The sequence below is a fragment of the Scylla paramamosain genome, unplaced genomic scaffold, assembly GCF_035594125.1.
Source record: "Scylla paramamosain isolate STU-SP2022 unplaced genomic scaffold, ASM3559412v1 Contig5, whole genome shotgun sequence".
NCBI lineage: Eukaryota > Metazoa > Arthropoda > Malacostraca > Decapoda > Portunidae > Scylla > Scylla paramamosain.
The window spans coordinates 1,755,001-1,772,500 of NW_026973670.1; the positions used below are offsets into that span (position 1 = coordinate 1,755,001).

The 17,500-nt window shown below is 44.3% G+C and overlaps 2 protein-coding genes across 47 annotated transcripts in view; one reads left to right on the forward strand and one right to left on the reverse strand.

Annotated features, from left to right (window-relative positions):
* LOC135096624 (uncharacterized) overlaps nucleotides 1–17,500 on the forward strand; it is a 154,312-nt gene that overhangs the window by 91,007 nt on the left and 45,805 nt on the right. For 23 of the 46 annotated variants that reach the window (XM_063998256.1, XM_063998262.1, XM_063998255.1 and 20 more), the window contains one exon: nucleotides 9,212–11,295. In XM_063998256.1, the coding sequence (XP_063854326.1) occupies nucleotides 9,759–11,207 (1,449 nt within the window). In that variant the 5' untranslated portion in view covers nucleotides 9,212–9,758 and the 3' untranslated portion in view covers nucleotides 11,208–11,295. The other 23 variants (XR_010264869.1, XR_010264865.1, XR_010264862.1 and 20 more) reach the window with 3 other exon arrangements.
* The window catches only part of LOC135096623 (uncharacterized), a 105,702-nt gene that overhangs the window by 59,695 nt on the left and 28,507 nt on the right, over nucleotides 1–17,500 (reverse strand). Inside the window, exon 4 of the mRNA XM_063998250.1 lies at nucleotides 12,146–12,209. The gene's annotated coding sequence lies outside the window, so the exon portion shown is untranslated. The remainder of the gene's footprint in view (nucleotides 1–12,145; nucleotides 12,210–17,500) is intronic.

Below are 17,500 nucleotides of genomic sequence, written 5' to 3' on the forward strand. Positions count from 1 at the left end.
ACTACTACTACATACTACTTCTACTACTATTACAATTACTACTGCTACTATGCTTACTTCTGTTACTATTACTACTAATACTAATACTCGTACTACTTCTACTACTGCTACTAATACTAATATTAGCTCTACTACTACTACTACTACTACTACTACTACTACTACTACTACTACTACTACTACTACTACTACTACTACTACTACTCTACTACTATTAAGACGACTATTAATATTATGACTACTTTTAGTACTATCATGAATACTACAACTATTACTACTATTACTATAATTACTTTTACAATTAGTTACTACTGTTTTTATTACTACTACTACTACTACTACTACTACTACTACTACTACTACTACTACTACTACTACTACTACTACTTCCTTGCAACCTTCTCTGTCTTCTACTATGCTTACTTCTGTTAACTGTTACTACCTGCCGAAACGATAATTACTCCCAGTGAGGTGTGCAGCACTGTTCAGGGGGTGCTGTGAACTTATCATTAAACCCAGCTGTGACCTCACTGAACGTTTCCCTTTGTGTCTCACAACACAAGGGGGCAGTCACAGCCTGCCCTCTAAAGACAACTCTCTTCCTCCACACAAAACTACAAGCACCTAATAACACACACACCCTTCACTCTAAAATTTTAAAATCATCATGGCGACTCCTACACCAGCCTCGGAGTCCCCATCTGGGGAGGAGACCATAAATGTCCCCAGGTCGGACTGCCTTTCTGTCAACGACCCTAAGTGTCTTGACACCCCCCTCAACTTTTTCCTCATTAACTTGTGCAACATTCGCGGTCTAAGATCTAATTTTCAATCTGTAGAACACCTTCTAAACCTCATCTTCTTTTCCTCACTGAAACTCAGGTGTCTGAGGCAACCGACATTAGCCCCTTTTCTGTTCCCTCCTACTTTCTCTATCCTCATTTTCGATCCAAAGCTGGATGGTGCGTTTATGTGCGCAATGACTTAACCTGCTCTCGTGCCCACGCTCTTGAATCTTCCGAGTTTTCCACCATCTGGCTACGACTAGAGAGTCACTCTCATACTAAATTTATCTGTGCTGTATACCTCTCACCTAACTCCTCTGACTATAAGAAATTCTTTGAGTACTTAACTTCCAAAGTGGAGCACATTCTGACCCTCTTCCTTTTTGCAGAGATCTCCATTCTTGGAGACTTCAATATTCACCACCAGCTTTGGCTTTCCTCTCCCTTCACTGACCATCCTGGTGAACTAGCCCACATCTTTGCTATTCTCCATGACCTAGAGCAATTGGTGCAACACCCTACTCGTATTCCTGACCGTCTTGGAGATACGCCATACATTCTTGACCTTTTCCTGAACTCTAATCCTTCTGCTTATGCTGTCACCCTTTCTTCTCCGTTGGGCTCCTCCGATCACAATCTCGTATCTTTATCTTGTCCTATCGCTCCAATCCCTCCTCAGGATCCCCCTAAGCGAAGGTGCCTCTGGCGTTTTGCCTCTGCCAGTTGGGGGGACCTGAGGAGGTATTTTGCTGATTTTCCTTGGAATGACTACTGCTTCCGTGTCAGAGACCCGTCTTTTTGTGCTGAGCACATAACAGAGGTGATAGTGTCTGGCATGGAAGCGTACATTCCTCACTCTTTTTCTCGTCCTAAACCTTCTAAACCTTGGTTTAACACAGCTTGTTCTCGTGCTATACATGATAGAGATGTGGCCCACAAAAGGTACTTAAGCCTTCCATCACCAGAATCTCATGCACTTTTTATTTCTGCCCGGAACCATGCCAAGTCTGTTCTCCAACTAGCCAAACTCCCTCATTAACAGAAAATGTCAAAACCTTTCAAGATCTAACTCCCCTCGTGATTTCTGTTATCTAGCCAAAAATATTTCCAATAACTTTGCTTCTTCTTCTTTCCCTCCTCTATTGCAACCAGATGGCACCACTGCTATCACATAATTTTCTAAAGCTGAACTCTTTGCTCAAACCTTTGCTAAAAACTCTACCTTGGACGATTCTGGGCTTGTTCCTCCCTCTCCTCCACCCTCTGACTACTTCATGCCACCTATTAAAATTCTTCGCAATGATGTTTTCCATGCCCTCGCTGGCCTAAACCTCAGAAGGCTTATGGACCTGATGGGGTCCCTCCTATTGTTTTACGAAACTGTGCCTCCGTGCTTGCACCTTGCCTAGTCAAACTCTTTCAGCTCTGTCTGTCAACATCTACCTTTCCTTCTTGCTGGAAGTTTACCTATATTCAACCTGTTCCTAAAAAGGGTGACCGTTCTAGTCCCTCAAACTACCGTCCTGTTGGTTTAATTTCCTACCGATCTAAAGTTTTTGAATGTATCCTCAACAGGAAGATTCTTAAACATCTATCATTTCACAACCTTGTATCTGATCGCCAGTATGGGTTCCGTCAATGCCGCTCTAATAGTGATCTTCTTGCTTTCTTTACTGAGTCTTGGTCATCCTCCTTTAGAGATTTTGGTGAAACTTTTGCTGTTCCCTTGGACATATCAAAAGCTTTTAATATAGTCTGGCACAAAGCTTTCATTTACAAACTACCCTCGCACGGCTTCTATCCTTCTCTCTGTAACTTCATTTCAAGTTTTCTTTTTGACCGTTCTCTTACTGCTGTGGTAGACGGTCACTGTTCTTCTCCTAAATCTATTAACAGTAGTGTTCCTCAGGGTTCTGTCCTGTCACCTCCCTTCTTATTATTCATTAATGATCTTCTAAACCAAACTTATTGTCCTATCCACTCGTACGCTGATGATACAACCCTGCACTTTTCCACGTCTTTTCATAGACGTCCAACCCTTCAGGAGGTAAACATATCACGCAGGGAAGCCACAGAATGCTTGCCTTCTGATCTTTCTAAAATTTCTGATTCGGGCAGGGCAAACTTGGTATTGTTCAATGCCTCAAAAACTCAATTCCTCCATCTATCAACTCGACACAACCTTCCAGACAACTATCCCCTCTTCTTCAATGACACACATCTGTCCCCTTCTTATACACTGAACATCCTCGGTCTGTCCTTTACTTATAATCTGAACTGGAAACTTCACATCTCATCTCTAGCTAAAACAGCTTCTATGAAGTTAGGTGTTCTGAGACGTCTCCGCATGTTTTTCTCACCTCCCCAGCTGCTAACTCTGTACAAGGGCCTTATCCGTCTATGTATGGAGTATGCTTCACATGTCTAGGAAGGTTCCACTCATACTGCTCTTCTAGACAGAGTGGAATCAAAAGCTTTTCGTCTCATCAACTCCTCTCCTCTAACTGACTGTCTTCAGCTTCTCTCTCACCACCGCAATGTTGCATATCTAGCTGTCTTCTACCGCTATTTTCATGCTAACTGCTCTTCTGATGTTGCTAACTGCATGCCTCCCCTCCTTCCGCGGCCTCGCTGCAAAAGACTTTCTTCTTTCTTTCACCCCTATTCTGTCCACCTCTCTCACGCAAGAGTTAACCAGTATTCTCAATCATTCATCCCTTTCTCTGGTAAACTCTGGAACTCCCTGCCAGCTTCTATATTTCCACCTTCCTAAGACTTGAATTCCTTCAAGAGAGAGGTTTCAATACACTTATTCATCAATTTTTGACCACTGCTTTGACCTTTTGATGGGACTGGCATTTCAGTTGGCATTTTTTTTTATTATGTTTTTGTTGCCCTTGGCCATTGTCACTCCTACATAAAAGAAAAAAAAACTACTACTACTAATAGTCGTTCTACTTCTACTACTGCTACTACTACTACTACTACTACTACTACTACTACTACTACTACTACTACTACTACTACTACTACTACTACTACTACTTTTACTACTAATACTACTACTACGACTGCTACTACTACTGCTACTCTACTACTACTACTACTATTATTATTACGATTACTGTTACTACTACTACTTCTACTAGTATTACAACGAATATTATTATTACGACTACTTTTAGTATTATTATGAATACTACTACTATTACTACTACTACTACTATAATTATTATTACGACTACTGTTACTACTGCTTCTGTTACTACTACTACTATTACTACTACTACTACTACTACTACTACTACTACTACTACTACTACTACTACTACTACTACTACTACTACTGCTACTACTACTACTACTACTTCCTTGGAACCCTCAGTGTCCGCTTTACCATCTTTCCTTGATTCATGTTTTTTTATTATTTTTATTGTTATCAGTGTGTGTGTGTGTGTGTGTGTGTGTGTGTGTGTGTGTGTGTGTGTGTGTGTGTGCTGGATTACAGAGAAAAATACTATTCATGGACACCGTAATTTATTCACGGAAATAAACAAAAAATTGTACAGTGCACTATTTTCTCTCTCTCTCTCTCTCTCTCTCTCTCTCTCTCTCTCTCTCTCTCTCTCTATGCCTCTTGTCAGTCACTCAGGTGTTTTCAAGGTCGCTGGGCCTCGCTCCCCTTCTGCCTGGCTTGTATGATGCCATGTAGTATTTTACAGGAGTACTTTTAATCACGGCAGTAATGTTGTCGTGCAATGCTTGTCAGTAAATTATGTGTATTTTAATGCCACTTCTCTTGTTATAACACACACACACACACACACACACACACACACACACACACACACACACACACACACACACACACACACACACATGGGAAAGGGAAGGACGTGTGACCTTAGGCGCTCTAGAGCAGCCTCGGCCAGCATGTTGGCCTTCCTGCCTTCCCCGCCCCCTATTGATAGTGACCTCGGTTTTTTCAGTTTTCAACTCTTAGTTTTTAGTTTTAGGCTCGCCCTGGTGAGATTGTTGTACTTGTGAACACATTTAGCGAGTGCGTGTCGACACATAAAGGATAATGTGTGCTGCCGTGCAAACGTACGAACGCAACTACCTCCTGCGTCGTATGCGAGGGTCCGGTCACCCGCCGCCCAACGTGATAGTTAGTTACTTTTACTGACCAAAGAAATTATTCATACAGTAAAGTGAAAGGTACAAAATTTGCCAGTGGTCCAAATAAAGAATCATACATTTACAAACATAAATAACAACACTTTCACCTAAGTATTGTTTAAGAATTAGGCGATGCAAAGTAACCAGCATTAGCAAACACTTACTAGCAGTAATGCTATAACTAACATAGATACATAACTCAGCATAACGTCTAACACAATTTGACCAATATTAATGCAACAAGTAGTTCTAATTAAGTATTGTTTTCTTTTTAGGTCCTATAACTAATCAACACTTCACACACGTACCTACATAAGACATCAGTCGAATTCTTACAAACGCCAAATGTGTAAAATCAGGGACATTATGTCATCTGAATAAATATTATGGACACCAAGACTAGAATTCAATATTGTTTTATATGTGTGATACTTTGTTGCGTCTTGTGGCTTATTGGTAATTAAATTAATTATTCTGTCAAGAGGATTTATATGATTATCATACTGTATGGCGCTCTGGATAAACTTATAACCAGGGGTGTTAGCTTCTCTGCATCAACTAAATACAACATGAAATGGTTCACTTCTGTCGAGTAGATAGAGTCAGCTTCCTCTCCAAGAAACGTTTCCGTCGGGCACAGACAGTATGGTAAACTGGCTTAATTCGCGATTCAACATGACATAAGTTTGAGCTTGTGTTATTTGTCACGTCTAGGAGACATTTCATAAGTTTATTGTACTGACTGGTGAGTGACACACAGCTGTCTGTCAGCCACGTCTTGCAGCTGTATCTCAGTTCAGCCAACACAGCCGCGTCAAAAACAAGTCGCTTATAACACTGAGGCATATCAGGGTTCGAGGCACGAATTATAGAAAATTTGTTGACGACTGACTGACACTTTGCCTCGTGTAGTGACACCACGTCCTTCATACAACCGCTGTCGGTAAACCAGGCCCTTAAAAACTTGTATCTGTCACAGTACTTAATAACGTGTCCCTCGATCTTTAATGGAACTTTATCACAACGAGTGATATTTCAAACAAAAAAAATAATTTAGTCCTCATTAGGAACAATTCCATAATCATTGCAATAATCGATGACAACTCTGAGTTTCCTGATGCACATATCCCGAGATGTTGTGTGCAGTGCGCCCAAGTAGCTGTTAGTTGCTATTTGTTCCTTCAGCATACGAATCATCTGGTTAATGTAAATCACAAACATTAGACAGCTGGAAGGTGAGCCTTGCCTTACTCCCACTGACGACTCCACCGTGGCACTCTTAAGCACGTTACGTGTGCAGCGATACATAACATAAATTGCTTTTAACATCCTTCTTCCACATCCTATTGATCTTAAGCATTCTATCAGCCTGGACCTCGGTACTTTATCGTATGCTTTACGATAGTCTATAAATATTACATATAACTTCAATTTCTTGTATTTTACATAATCACACAATAATCTCAGTGTAAATATCTGCTCTAGGCATCCTCTTCCCTCCATTGCTCCTGCTTGACAATTGTCCACATCCATCCACATTTTCAATCTATTGATAATAAGTGTGTCATAGAGTTTAGCTAGGGTGTCCATTATACTAACACCTCTGTAGTTATCACAAAGCATGCGATCACCACACTTAAATAATACACTTAACTTACTATAGCACCAGGCTAGTGGGAAACACAAACTATCAAAAATTACATTGAACATTGTAAGAAAAAACATCAACCAGTTCATAGGTAAGTTCATTAATAGGGCAGGACTTATTCCAACAAAACTTTTCTTTTTATTCATCCCTCTCACAGCTGTTTCCACCTCTCTAAACGTGAAAGGATCATCCACAATGGGAATACTTGGTGCCTGTTCAAAGTTTACCTCTCCAACTTCCTCCATCACTGGATTCAATAATTCCTCAAAATGAATCTTAAATTGACTCTCAGTAGGCTGGGTACTGCCTTCTTTACTTCTAATTTCACCTTTCCAGTTAATTGCTTTCCAAATTTTATCACAATCATTTTCCTCCATGACTCTTCTCCTTCTTAGGTCTACACTTCCCTCACGCGCGACATTCGTCTTTTTACACTCCTTTTCTATTCCACTAACTTCTCTGCAGCTTTCCTTAACCCCATCCTTAACACTTTCCTCATTCACCACGCCCAGGGTTGGCGGCTCACACAGCGCCATCCTCGTCACGAACGCTTCTATATCCACTTTGTCATGGTGCAGGCCTGTCGCGATATTAGTGGTGCAGCTAGGGACTGTGTGTGAGCGTCCGACCCAAGTTACTGGCGCGCTCAAGTAGCCGTGATGGCATTACTCATTTAAAAACGTCAGTGTTAATTGTTAGAGTGAGTGGCGCATGATCTGAGCACGACATAACTTGGCGTGTACATAAGTCTTTGAGGACATTCAAACTGCTATACTTAACTAAACACAGGTCGATAAACACAGGTTGATTTCCGATGTCCAGCGATCATTACGCCTAAAAGATAAATTCCCTCCTCGCTGCTTTCCGTCATATTTCAAATGGTTAGCAACTACCATTTCTTTCTCTTCACACATGTTGGGTATTGCCCGGCCCATGGAATTACTTAAAAGATCTTTCACACCATTATATTCACATCTCTTTCCGTTTATATTTGTACTTGGTAGGCAACCCATACGTGCGTTCAAGTCAGCGACCAGTATGGCACCGTCACAGTCGGTCACCTGCCCCTCCCACAGCAGCGCCGGGTCGTGGTAGGGCGAGTCGACCGGTGGGATATACATGGCGCCAAGCCTCATCCCAGGGCAGCAGGACAGCTCGACCCATGTTTGTCCTTCTGCTGCAATGTTGGCACATGTGATATATGGCACCAACGCACACTTCACCAACATCATAATTCCTCCTCTCCGACTATTTTGTTTTCTTTTATTCATATATAAATCAAAACCAAGCAAGCTACTAATTAACGTTACTTAATTTCAGTGATCCATATCATGTCAAATTCTAAAGCAACATTTATCACTTCAGGGCTTTGGAGCTTATTTTTCACACCACAGATATTACAAGCACATATTTTCAATTGTCCATTCCAATTCTTTCCATGCCAAAATTTGTGAAATACCTATCAGTCACAACACAACACGCAGCAATACTCGCCGCCGCCAGTCATACGTAATTTCCACTCCCTGGTTGTCTGGTTTCTGCTTCTCCTCATCTTCTCGGGTCCTCAGTCTTGTCACTTCTCTCCTCGCCGCCGGATGAACGTCCTTCTTCACGCAAATCCGTTCAAAGTCTCTTCCTGTATCCTTCAGGTTCTTCGCCACTCGCAAGATGTCGCTCCGTTGATCTTGACTCTCCAGCGTCACGTGAATAGGGCGACTCCTCCGTGCGTCAGGCTGTCCAAGTCGTATTGTTGACCATACATCGGTGCGTATCGGTCCGGCGTAACCCGCGGCTTCCAGCACTATCTTGATCTTGTCTCCATCTGTCGTTCCCAGGCCGTCGTCATCCTCCGAGACCCCAGTTATAACCAAGTGGCGCACCCTTTTTTTGGCGCCAAGGGATTCTAGGAACCGGTTTTGCTGGTGGATAATCATGTAGGCTTCATCGAGTGTTGTATTCAGTGATTCTATTTCTTCCTTCATCTCCTTCACAGCTGCCAAATCTTCTGGAATATTTCTTATTTCTTCGAGTAATTCAGAGCTCGGTGGCTGCTCTTCATGAGGCTGATGTGCAACAGTTGTTCTCAGTGCACATTTTAGCTGCGCCGCTGTCAGTTTATTGATCTCCGTAGCAGACAATGCCTTCACTGTGTTTATATTGTCATAACTAGCCATCTTGGACAAACAAACATGTATCCCATTAAGTCTTTGCACCCCTTTTTCTTCAGTGGCTTGGCGTCGCCGTTACCATTGCAACGGTTTTCACAGTTGTGCAGAGGGGATGGTGCCGGTGTTGGCAATATATTGCCTGATCTAAGCCTGTATGGCAGCAGATTCTTGGCAAAACTTGAAGCTCTACCCAGGTCTGTTTGTTGATGTTTGCAGCGCCATCTACACAGTGCCTTAAGACTTTGAAACTATTTCGGAACCGCGGATGGAGAGGAGGTAAAAGTGTGGTGCGTCCCATCAAGGCAGTGACCTCCAGTGCCAGAGAAGACCGCTGGGTGGAGAAGAGGGAATACAAACACTCAGAAGTGCCGTGTGTGTGGTATAGTCTTCCCTCCCTCCTCCTATTTAATGCGACGTCTCTGGCCAACAAGATGGACGAGCTGATTGTGACGGTGAGCTCTACTTGTGCGGACATTGTGGCGGTTACTGAGGCGTGGGAGGTCGTTCCTGAGGTGTGCACAATGCAGGACTACCAGCTCTGCCATCACCTCAGGACAGGACGCAGGAAGGGGGGGGAAGGGCGGAGTGGCCGTTTTCTCCCAATCTACCCTCAGCCCCTCACACCTGCCTGTCAACATTCCTGCCGGAGTAGAGGCCCTGTGGGTGAGAGTTACGCCCCCCTGCCATCTCAGCAACACGGCCTCCATCATCGTGTGCGTCGTGTACCACCCCCCACGAGCCACCACAGCACAGTTACTCACCACTCACATCAGTGACACTGCTGAGGCCCTAAGTGTGAGGTATCCTGTTGCCAAGCTGGTCATCTGTGGGGACTTTAACGGATTGTATATCAGCGATATCCTACACCAGCTACACCTCACCCAGGTCGTGGACTTCCCTACCACCCAGCAAGCCACCCTCGACCTTATACTGACAGACCTAGGCCAGCAGTACTCGCTCCCCAAGCCGCTGCCTCCCATGGGACGGAGCACCCACCTCTCCATACTGTGGACACCCACAGGACCCACCACCTCGACCCCCCGGCCAGCTATCACCAGGACCCACCGCCCCATGCCTGAGTCAGCCTTGAGGGAGTTTGGGCAGTGGGTGACACAACACCTGTGGACCGAGGTGCTGGATGTGGAGGACGTCCACTCAAAATGGCACAATTACGTCGCCACCACCACAGAAGCCTTCCACCGCTACTTCCCAGCCAAGAGCGTCACAGTGCACACATCTGATGCCCCCTGGATGACGCCCCGCATTAAAAGACTCATGCATCAGAGGACGTGGTCGTTCCATTCCTGCCCGGACCTATACGGGAAGCTAAGAAACAGAGTGATCAGGGAGATTAAGGCTGCCAAGGCAAGCTATTACCCGGACAAGATACACCACTTCAAGCAGGCCAACAACAGACAGTGGTACGCTAGCAGCAAAGCTTTGTGTGGCCTACAAAAGCACACTTCATCTCTTCCTTGCACCTCACACCTTCCTGCTAATCTCGCGGCTCAGGAGATGAACGACCACTTTGCCGCTATCTGTCACACCTACCCTCCCCTCCACACCACTCCGCTTCCTGCCCATCTTCCCGCCCCCTCCCCTTCCCCTACTGTACTGGCGATAGATGTTTTTAAGAGGATACTTAAAGATACCAAGATACCAAGATACCAAGGATACTTAAAGATACCAAGATCCACCACACCCACTGACCTTCCCATATGGGAAGAGCCAGCAACACCGCTATGCCCCATAATAAACGCCTCTCTTTCCCAACACTCTTGCCCCGCGGACTGGAAGACATCTTACGTCTCTCCCATCCGCAAAGCTTCCAGTCCACAGTCCCTCGGTGACCTCAGGCCAGTCTCTATCACCCCCATCCCTAGCTTTATTTGTGAAGATTTTGTGTATGACTGGGCCTACACCAAAACTTGTTATACCGTGGATATCAAACAGTTTGGAAATATTAAAGCCACCTCCACCTCCCATTACCTGACCAGCTTCCTTGACTTCATCCACAGCCACCTGGACAAGCGAAACACCTCTCTAGCTGTTGCTTTTGTGGACTTCAAAAAAGCTTTTGATCTTGTTGATCAACTTTGTTGTCTTCAGCAAGGCAATGAGTCTGGGTCTCCCTCCCAACCTGGCAGCGTGGCTAGCCAACACCCTCTCAGGGAGGCGTCAGGCCGTTCGCTATCAGGGTCTGTCTCTAATATCCAACAGCTGACATGTGGGGTCCCCCAGGGAACCAAGATGAGTCCACTATGCTTCCTCCTCCTCACTAACGACGCCCTCACTGACACCCCCATGGCTGGAAGTGAGTGTACGACTGCACCGTGGGCGTCCCAGTCTCCACCAGGAACCAGGACTACTTGCCACTCCAAGTCATTTTGGAGCGACTGCAGACATGGACGGAGGAGAGCAGGATGACCATCAACCACAGCGAAACTGTGGTGATGCATTTCTGTACCTCCTCTGTACCAGTGCCCTCTCCCCAACTCACAGTGGGCTCTCACCCCCTCCAGGTGGTCCGATGTGCCTCTGGATGTGCTTCTCGGAGTCACGGTGGACGACCAGCTGACCTGGAAGCAGCATGTCGCCAGCACCGTAAGATCCGCTACCTACAAGCTGTACATGATGCGCAGACTCAGGTCACTGGGGACACTGACAGACGAGTTAAGGGGAGTGTGCCTCACCTTCATCCTCCCCAAACTCATGTACGCCTCCCCAGCGTGGTCCTCCTCCCTCACACACACTCAACAGCTCCAGCTGGAGAGAGTGCAGAAGAGGGCGTGCAGGGTCATCTTTGTCCCTGCCTACACCACCTGTGATGAAGCCCTGACCACCCTGAGTCTGTTCAGACGTCCAGACTATCCACCAGGCACCGAGAGGCTCTGGAGAAGTTTGGAAGGGGACTTCTGCATCATCCACGCCTCAGACACCTGCTGCTGCCTGACGCACCTCGCCTGGTCCGTGCCACCAGACACCACAACAAGATAACGCCCCTAAAGGCGCCGCGCACGGACCGGTACAGACTCAGCGCGATTCCCACCATGGTGCGAGCCATCAATCAACAGTATTTCGCTTTTAGATTAGGCTTAGCTTCAGGATTAATGTTAAGTATTTTCCCATCCCCTCTGAACATTTTCAGTTTGTAAATTGCCTTATTAATAAACTATTTATTATTATTATTATTATTATTATTATTATTATTATTATTATTATTATTTTTATTATTATTATTGTGTTTAGTGTTTGTGGTATATAGTCTTGCCTCGTTAGTGCCTCATTTTTTTTTTTTCTGAGTGTGTGCAATAGAAAACACAGTGAAAACAATTACCAGGAAAGAAAAGAGTAAGTGTACTCACCTCAAGAGTGCAGGTGTGTAGACTCTGGGAGACGGGAGGAAGCAAGGCGTGAGGCGGGAGGTGCCTGTGGGGAGAGACACACTGTGCTTCATGCTCTTACATTTATACTCCACAAGCACAAGTCTGTACCTGTGTACATTTATCTATCTGTATCTGTCTGTATAAACAGAGAGACAAACAGAAAGAGAAAGAGAGAGAGAGAGAGAGAGAGAGAGAGAGAGAGAGAGAGAGAGAGAGAGAGAGAGAGTCACCCAAAAATATACTCACTGTTTCACTAGCTATAATTCACTGATTTTTTTTTTTCAGAAACATTTGGGCAAAATAATAATGTCAGAAGTAAGAGTAAGCTGTGAAGGAAGAACATCTGTCATAAAGTGTTACTGGAGGCACGAAAATGTCAAAGAAGTGCAAAGACAATTCAGAAGACACTTTGACAGGGATCCACCAAGGTGACACAGCTAAGTTTGTACCAGATAGAACTGTTCACGACCTTTAATAGCATGTCTATATAGTAGTAGTAGCAGTAGTAGTAGTAGTAGTAATTGTAGTGGTAGAGGTAGTGTTCACGATTTCTCACTACTACTACTACTATACTACTACTACTACTACTAATAATAATAATAATAATAATAATAATACTAATACCTCTTCTACTACTACTACTACTACTACTACTACTACTACTACTACTACTACTACTACTACTATGTGAATATTAATAATAATGCCTAAGAATTGTTGCAAAAACAGCTTCAGTAGTAGTAGTATTTATATTAGTAATTGTAGTAGTAATAATAGTAAAAGTAGTAGTTCTTGCTGTTATATTGTTAATATGATTGCTATCAGTATTATCACACAAACACACACGCACACACACACACACACACACACACACACACACACACACACACACACACACACACACACATACACACACACACACACACAGTTGTAGTAGTAGTAGTAGTAAAAGTAGTAGTAATAGCAGTAGTAAGTGTAGAAGCAATAGTAATTTTAATAATTTAATCTAATTTAATTATTTGATTATTTTTACTTATTTATTTATTTATTCTTTTTTTTTATATTATTTATTTTTTTTGGTTGATATGAGTGTGTTCGTTGGTTGAACAAGACCCTGTATATCAAGTAGACCTTTGTGTGTCGCTCAAGTACCGAACGGCCTGGAAACACTGAGCCAAAGGGACGCCGCTCTGTCTGCAGCCAGTGTGGCGGCGTATCTTGTGTGGTGCGCGTGTGTATCGCATTGTGTTCCTCCTCAAAGACTTAGTGGTGGTCAAGATAACCAGGATTGGCCAAGCCCTCCCTGAAGTGTGCTACCAGTAGTGTACCAGGTGTGTTGAGTAGCCGCCAGGTGTACAGCCACACGTGTGTTGTGTACACGTGCATGTTGTGTACAGAAAGACCTCCTGCTGGTGTTTTGTTAGTCCCATCATGCCGCTGGCTCGGGAAACTAAGCTTGACACCTTCTCAGACAGACGCCATCTTGTTGTGTCTGTCCGAGACGCCTCGTTACCCCCCACCTATCTCCCCACCACCCGCCAGCCACTCCTTCCCACTTCCTCCAGCAGCAGTTTCTGGCCGCCCAATAGCCAGCAGCCCCTTCACGGCCACTACCTGCCAGCACGCCTTCCTGTCCTTATCTCCTCCCACTCCCTCCCCCCCTACCCTCAACCCACTTCTTCCTAAGCCCATTTCGCCACCCACTCCTGCCAGGCCCCTACCAGCAACCCACTCCTTCCAGCGCCCAGCCTGCCAGCCGCCCCTTCCTGCCCCCCACCCACCATCCACTCCTTCTGGCCCCCACCCGCCTCACGCTCCTTTCCCCTTTCCACCGCCCACACACGAGGTGCTCTCCTCGCTCCCTCCTCCCCCACTCATGACGTCACGGACGGCGGTGACAGTGACTGGCTGGTGTGAACCGCACCTCACACTCGTTCTACATAAATACTGCTACTAGTACTGCTACTGCTGCTAATTCTGCAGCTATTACTACTACTGCTACTTCTACTACTACTATTACTACTACTACAATTACTAGTGCTATTACAATTCTATTACTACTATTACTACTACTGCTGCTACTACTATTACTACTACTGCTGCTAATACTGTTACTACTACTGCTGCTGCTACTACTACTATTACTACTACTACTACTACTACTACTACTACTACTACTACTACTACTACTACTACTACTACATACTACTTCTACTACTACTACAATTACTACTGCTACTATGCTTACTTCTGTTACTATTACTACTAATACTAATACTCGTACTACTTCTACTACTGCTACTAATACTAATATTAGCTCTACTACTACTACTACTACTACTACTACTACTACTACTACTACTACTACTACTACTACTAGTACTACTACTACTACTAGTACTACTCTACTAGTATTAAGACGACTATTAATATTATGACTACTTTTAGTACTATCATGAATACTACAACTATTACTACTACAACTATAATTACTTTTACAATTAGTTACTACTGTTTCTATAACTACTACTACTACTACTACTACTAGTACTACTACTAGTACTACTACTACTTCCTTGCAACCCTCTCTGTCTTCTACTATGCTTACTTCTGTTAACTGTTACTACCTGCCGAAACGATAATTACTCCCAGTGAGGTGTGCAGCACTGTTCAGGGGGTGCTGTGAACTTATCATTAAACCCAGCTGTGACCTCACTGAACGTTTCCCTTTGTGTCTCACAACACAAGGTGGCAGTCACAGCCTGCCCTCTAAAGACAACTCTCTTCCTCCACACAAAACTACAAGCACCTAATAACACACACACCCTTCACTCTAAAATTTTAAAATCATCATGGCGACTCCTACACCAGCCTCGGAGTCCCCATCTGGGGAGGGGACCATAAATGTCCCCAGGTCGGACTGCCTTTCTGTCAACGACCCTAAGTGTCTTGACACCCCCCTCAACTTTTTCCTCATTAACTTGTGCCACATTCGCGGTCTAAGATCTAATTTTCAATCTGTAGATCACCTTCTAAACCTCATCTTCTTTTCCTCACTGAAACTCAGGTGTCTGAGGCAACCGACATTAGCCCCTTTTCTGTTCCCTCCTACTTTCTCTCTCCTCATTTTCGATCCAAAGCTGGATGCTGCGTTTACGTGCGCAATGACTTAACCTGCTCTCGTGCCCACGCTCTTGAATCTTCCGAGTTTTCCACCATCTGGCTACGACTAGAGAGTCACTCTCATACTAAATTTATCTGTGCTGTATACCTCTCACCTAACTCCTCTGACTATAAGAAATTCTTTGAGTACTTAACTTCCAAAGTGGAGCACATTCTGACCCTCTTCCTTTTTGCAGAGATCTCCATTCTTGGAGACTTCAATGTTCACCACCAGCTTTGGCTTTCCTCTCCCTTCACTGACCATCCTGGTGAACTAGCCCACAACTTTTCTATCCTCCATGACCTAGAGCAATTGGTGCAACACCCTACTCGTATTCCTGACCGTCTTGGAGATACGCCACACATTCTTGACCTTTTCCTGACCTCTAATCCTTCTGCTTATGCTGTCACCCTTTCTTCTCCATTGGGCTCTTCCGATCACAATCTCATATCTTTATCTTGTCCTATCGCTCCAATCCCTCCTCAGGATCCCCCTAAGCGAAGGTGCCTCTGGCGTTTTGCCTCTGCTAGTTGGTGGGACCTGAGGAGGTATTTTGCTGATTTTCCTTGGAATGACTACTGCTTCCGTGTCAGAGACCCATCTTTGTGTGCTGAGCGCATAACAAAGATGATAGTGTCTGGCATGGAGGCGTACATTCCTCACTCTTTTTCTCGTCCTAAACCTTCTAAACCTTGGTTTAACACAGCTTGTTCTCGTGCTATTCATGATAGAGAGGTGACCCACAAAAGGTACTTAAGCCTTCCATCACCAGAATCTCATGCACTTTATATTTCTGGCCGGAACCATGCCAAGTCTGTTCTCCAACTAGCCAAAAACTCCTTCATTAACAGAAAATGTCAAAACCTTTCAAGATCTAACTCCCCTCGTGATTTCTGTTATCTAGCCAAAAGTATTTCCAATAACTTTGCTTCTTCTTCTTTCCCTCCTCTATTTCAACCAGATGGCACCACTGCTATCACATAATTTTCTAAAGCTGAACTCTTCGCTCAAACCTTTGCTAAAAAACTCGATTCTGGGCTTGTTCCTCCCTCTCCTTCACTTTCTGACTACTTCATGCCACGTATTAAAATTCTTCGCAATAATGTTTTCCATGCCCTCGCTGGCCTAAACCCTCGGAAGGCTTATGGACCTGATGGGGTCCCTCCTATTGTTCTCCGAAACTGTGCCTCCGTGCTTGCACCTTGCCTAGTCAAACTCTTTCAGCTCTGTCTGTCAACATCTACCTTTCTTTCTTGCTGGAAGTTTGCCTATATTCAACCTGTTCCTAAAAAGGGTGACCATTCTAGTCCCTCAAACTACCGTCCTATTGCTTTAATTTCCTGCCGATCTAAAGTTTTTGAATCTATCCTCAACAGGAAGATTCTTAAACATCTATCAATTCACATCCTTGTATCTGATCGCCAGTATGGATTCCGTCAAGGCCGCTCTAATAGTGATCTTCTTGCTTTCTTTACTGAGTCTTGGTCATCCTCCTTTAGAGATTTTGGTGAAACTTTTGCTGTTCCCTTGGACATATCAAAAGCTTTTAATAGAGTCTGGCACAAAGCTTTCATTTACAAACTACCCTTGTACGGCTTCTATCCTTCTCTCTGTAACTTCATTTCAAGTTTCCTTTTTGACCGTTCTATTACTGCTGTGGTAGACGGTCACTGTTCTTCTCCTAAATCTATTAACAGTGGTGTTCCCCAGGGTTCTATCCTGTCACCTCCCTTCTTATTATTCATTAATGATCTTCTAATCCAAACTTCTTGTCCTATCCACTCCTACGCTGATGATACCACCCTGCACTTTTCCACGTCTTATCATAGACGTCCAACCCTTCAGGAGGTAAACATATCACGCAGGGAAGCCACAGAATGCTTGACTTCTGATCTTTCTAAAATTTCTGATTGGGGCAGGGCAAACTTGGTATTGTTCAATGCCTCAAAAACTCAATTCCTCAATCTATCAACTCGACACAACCTTCCAGACAACTATCCCCTCTTCTTCAATGACACTCATCTGTCCCCTTCTTATACACTGAACATCCTCGGTCTGTCCTTTACTTATAATCTGAACTGGAAACTTCACATCTCATCTCTAGCCAAAACAGCTTCTATGAAGTTAGGTGTTCTGAGACGTCTCCGCATGTTTTTCTCACCTCCCCAGCT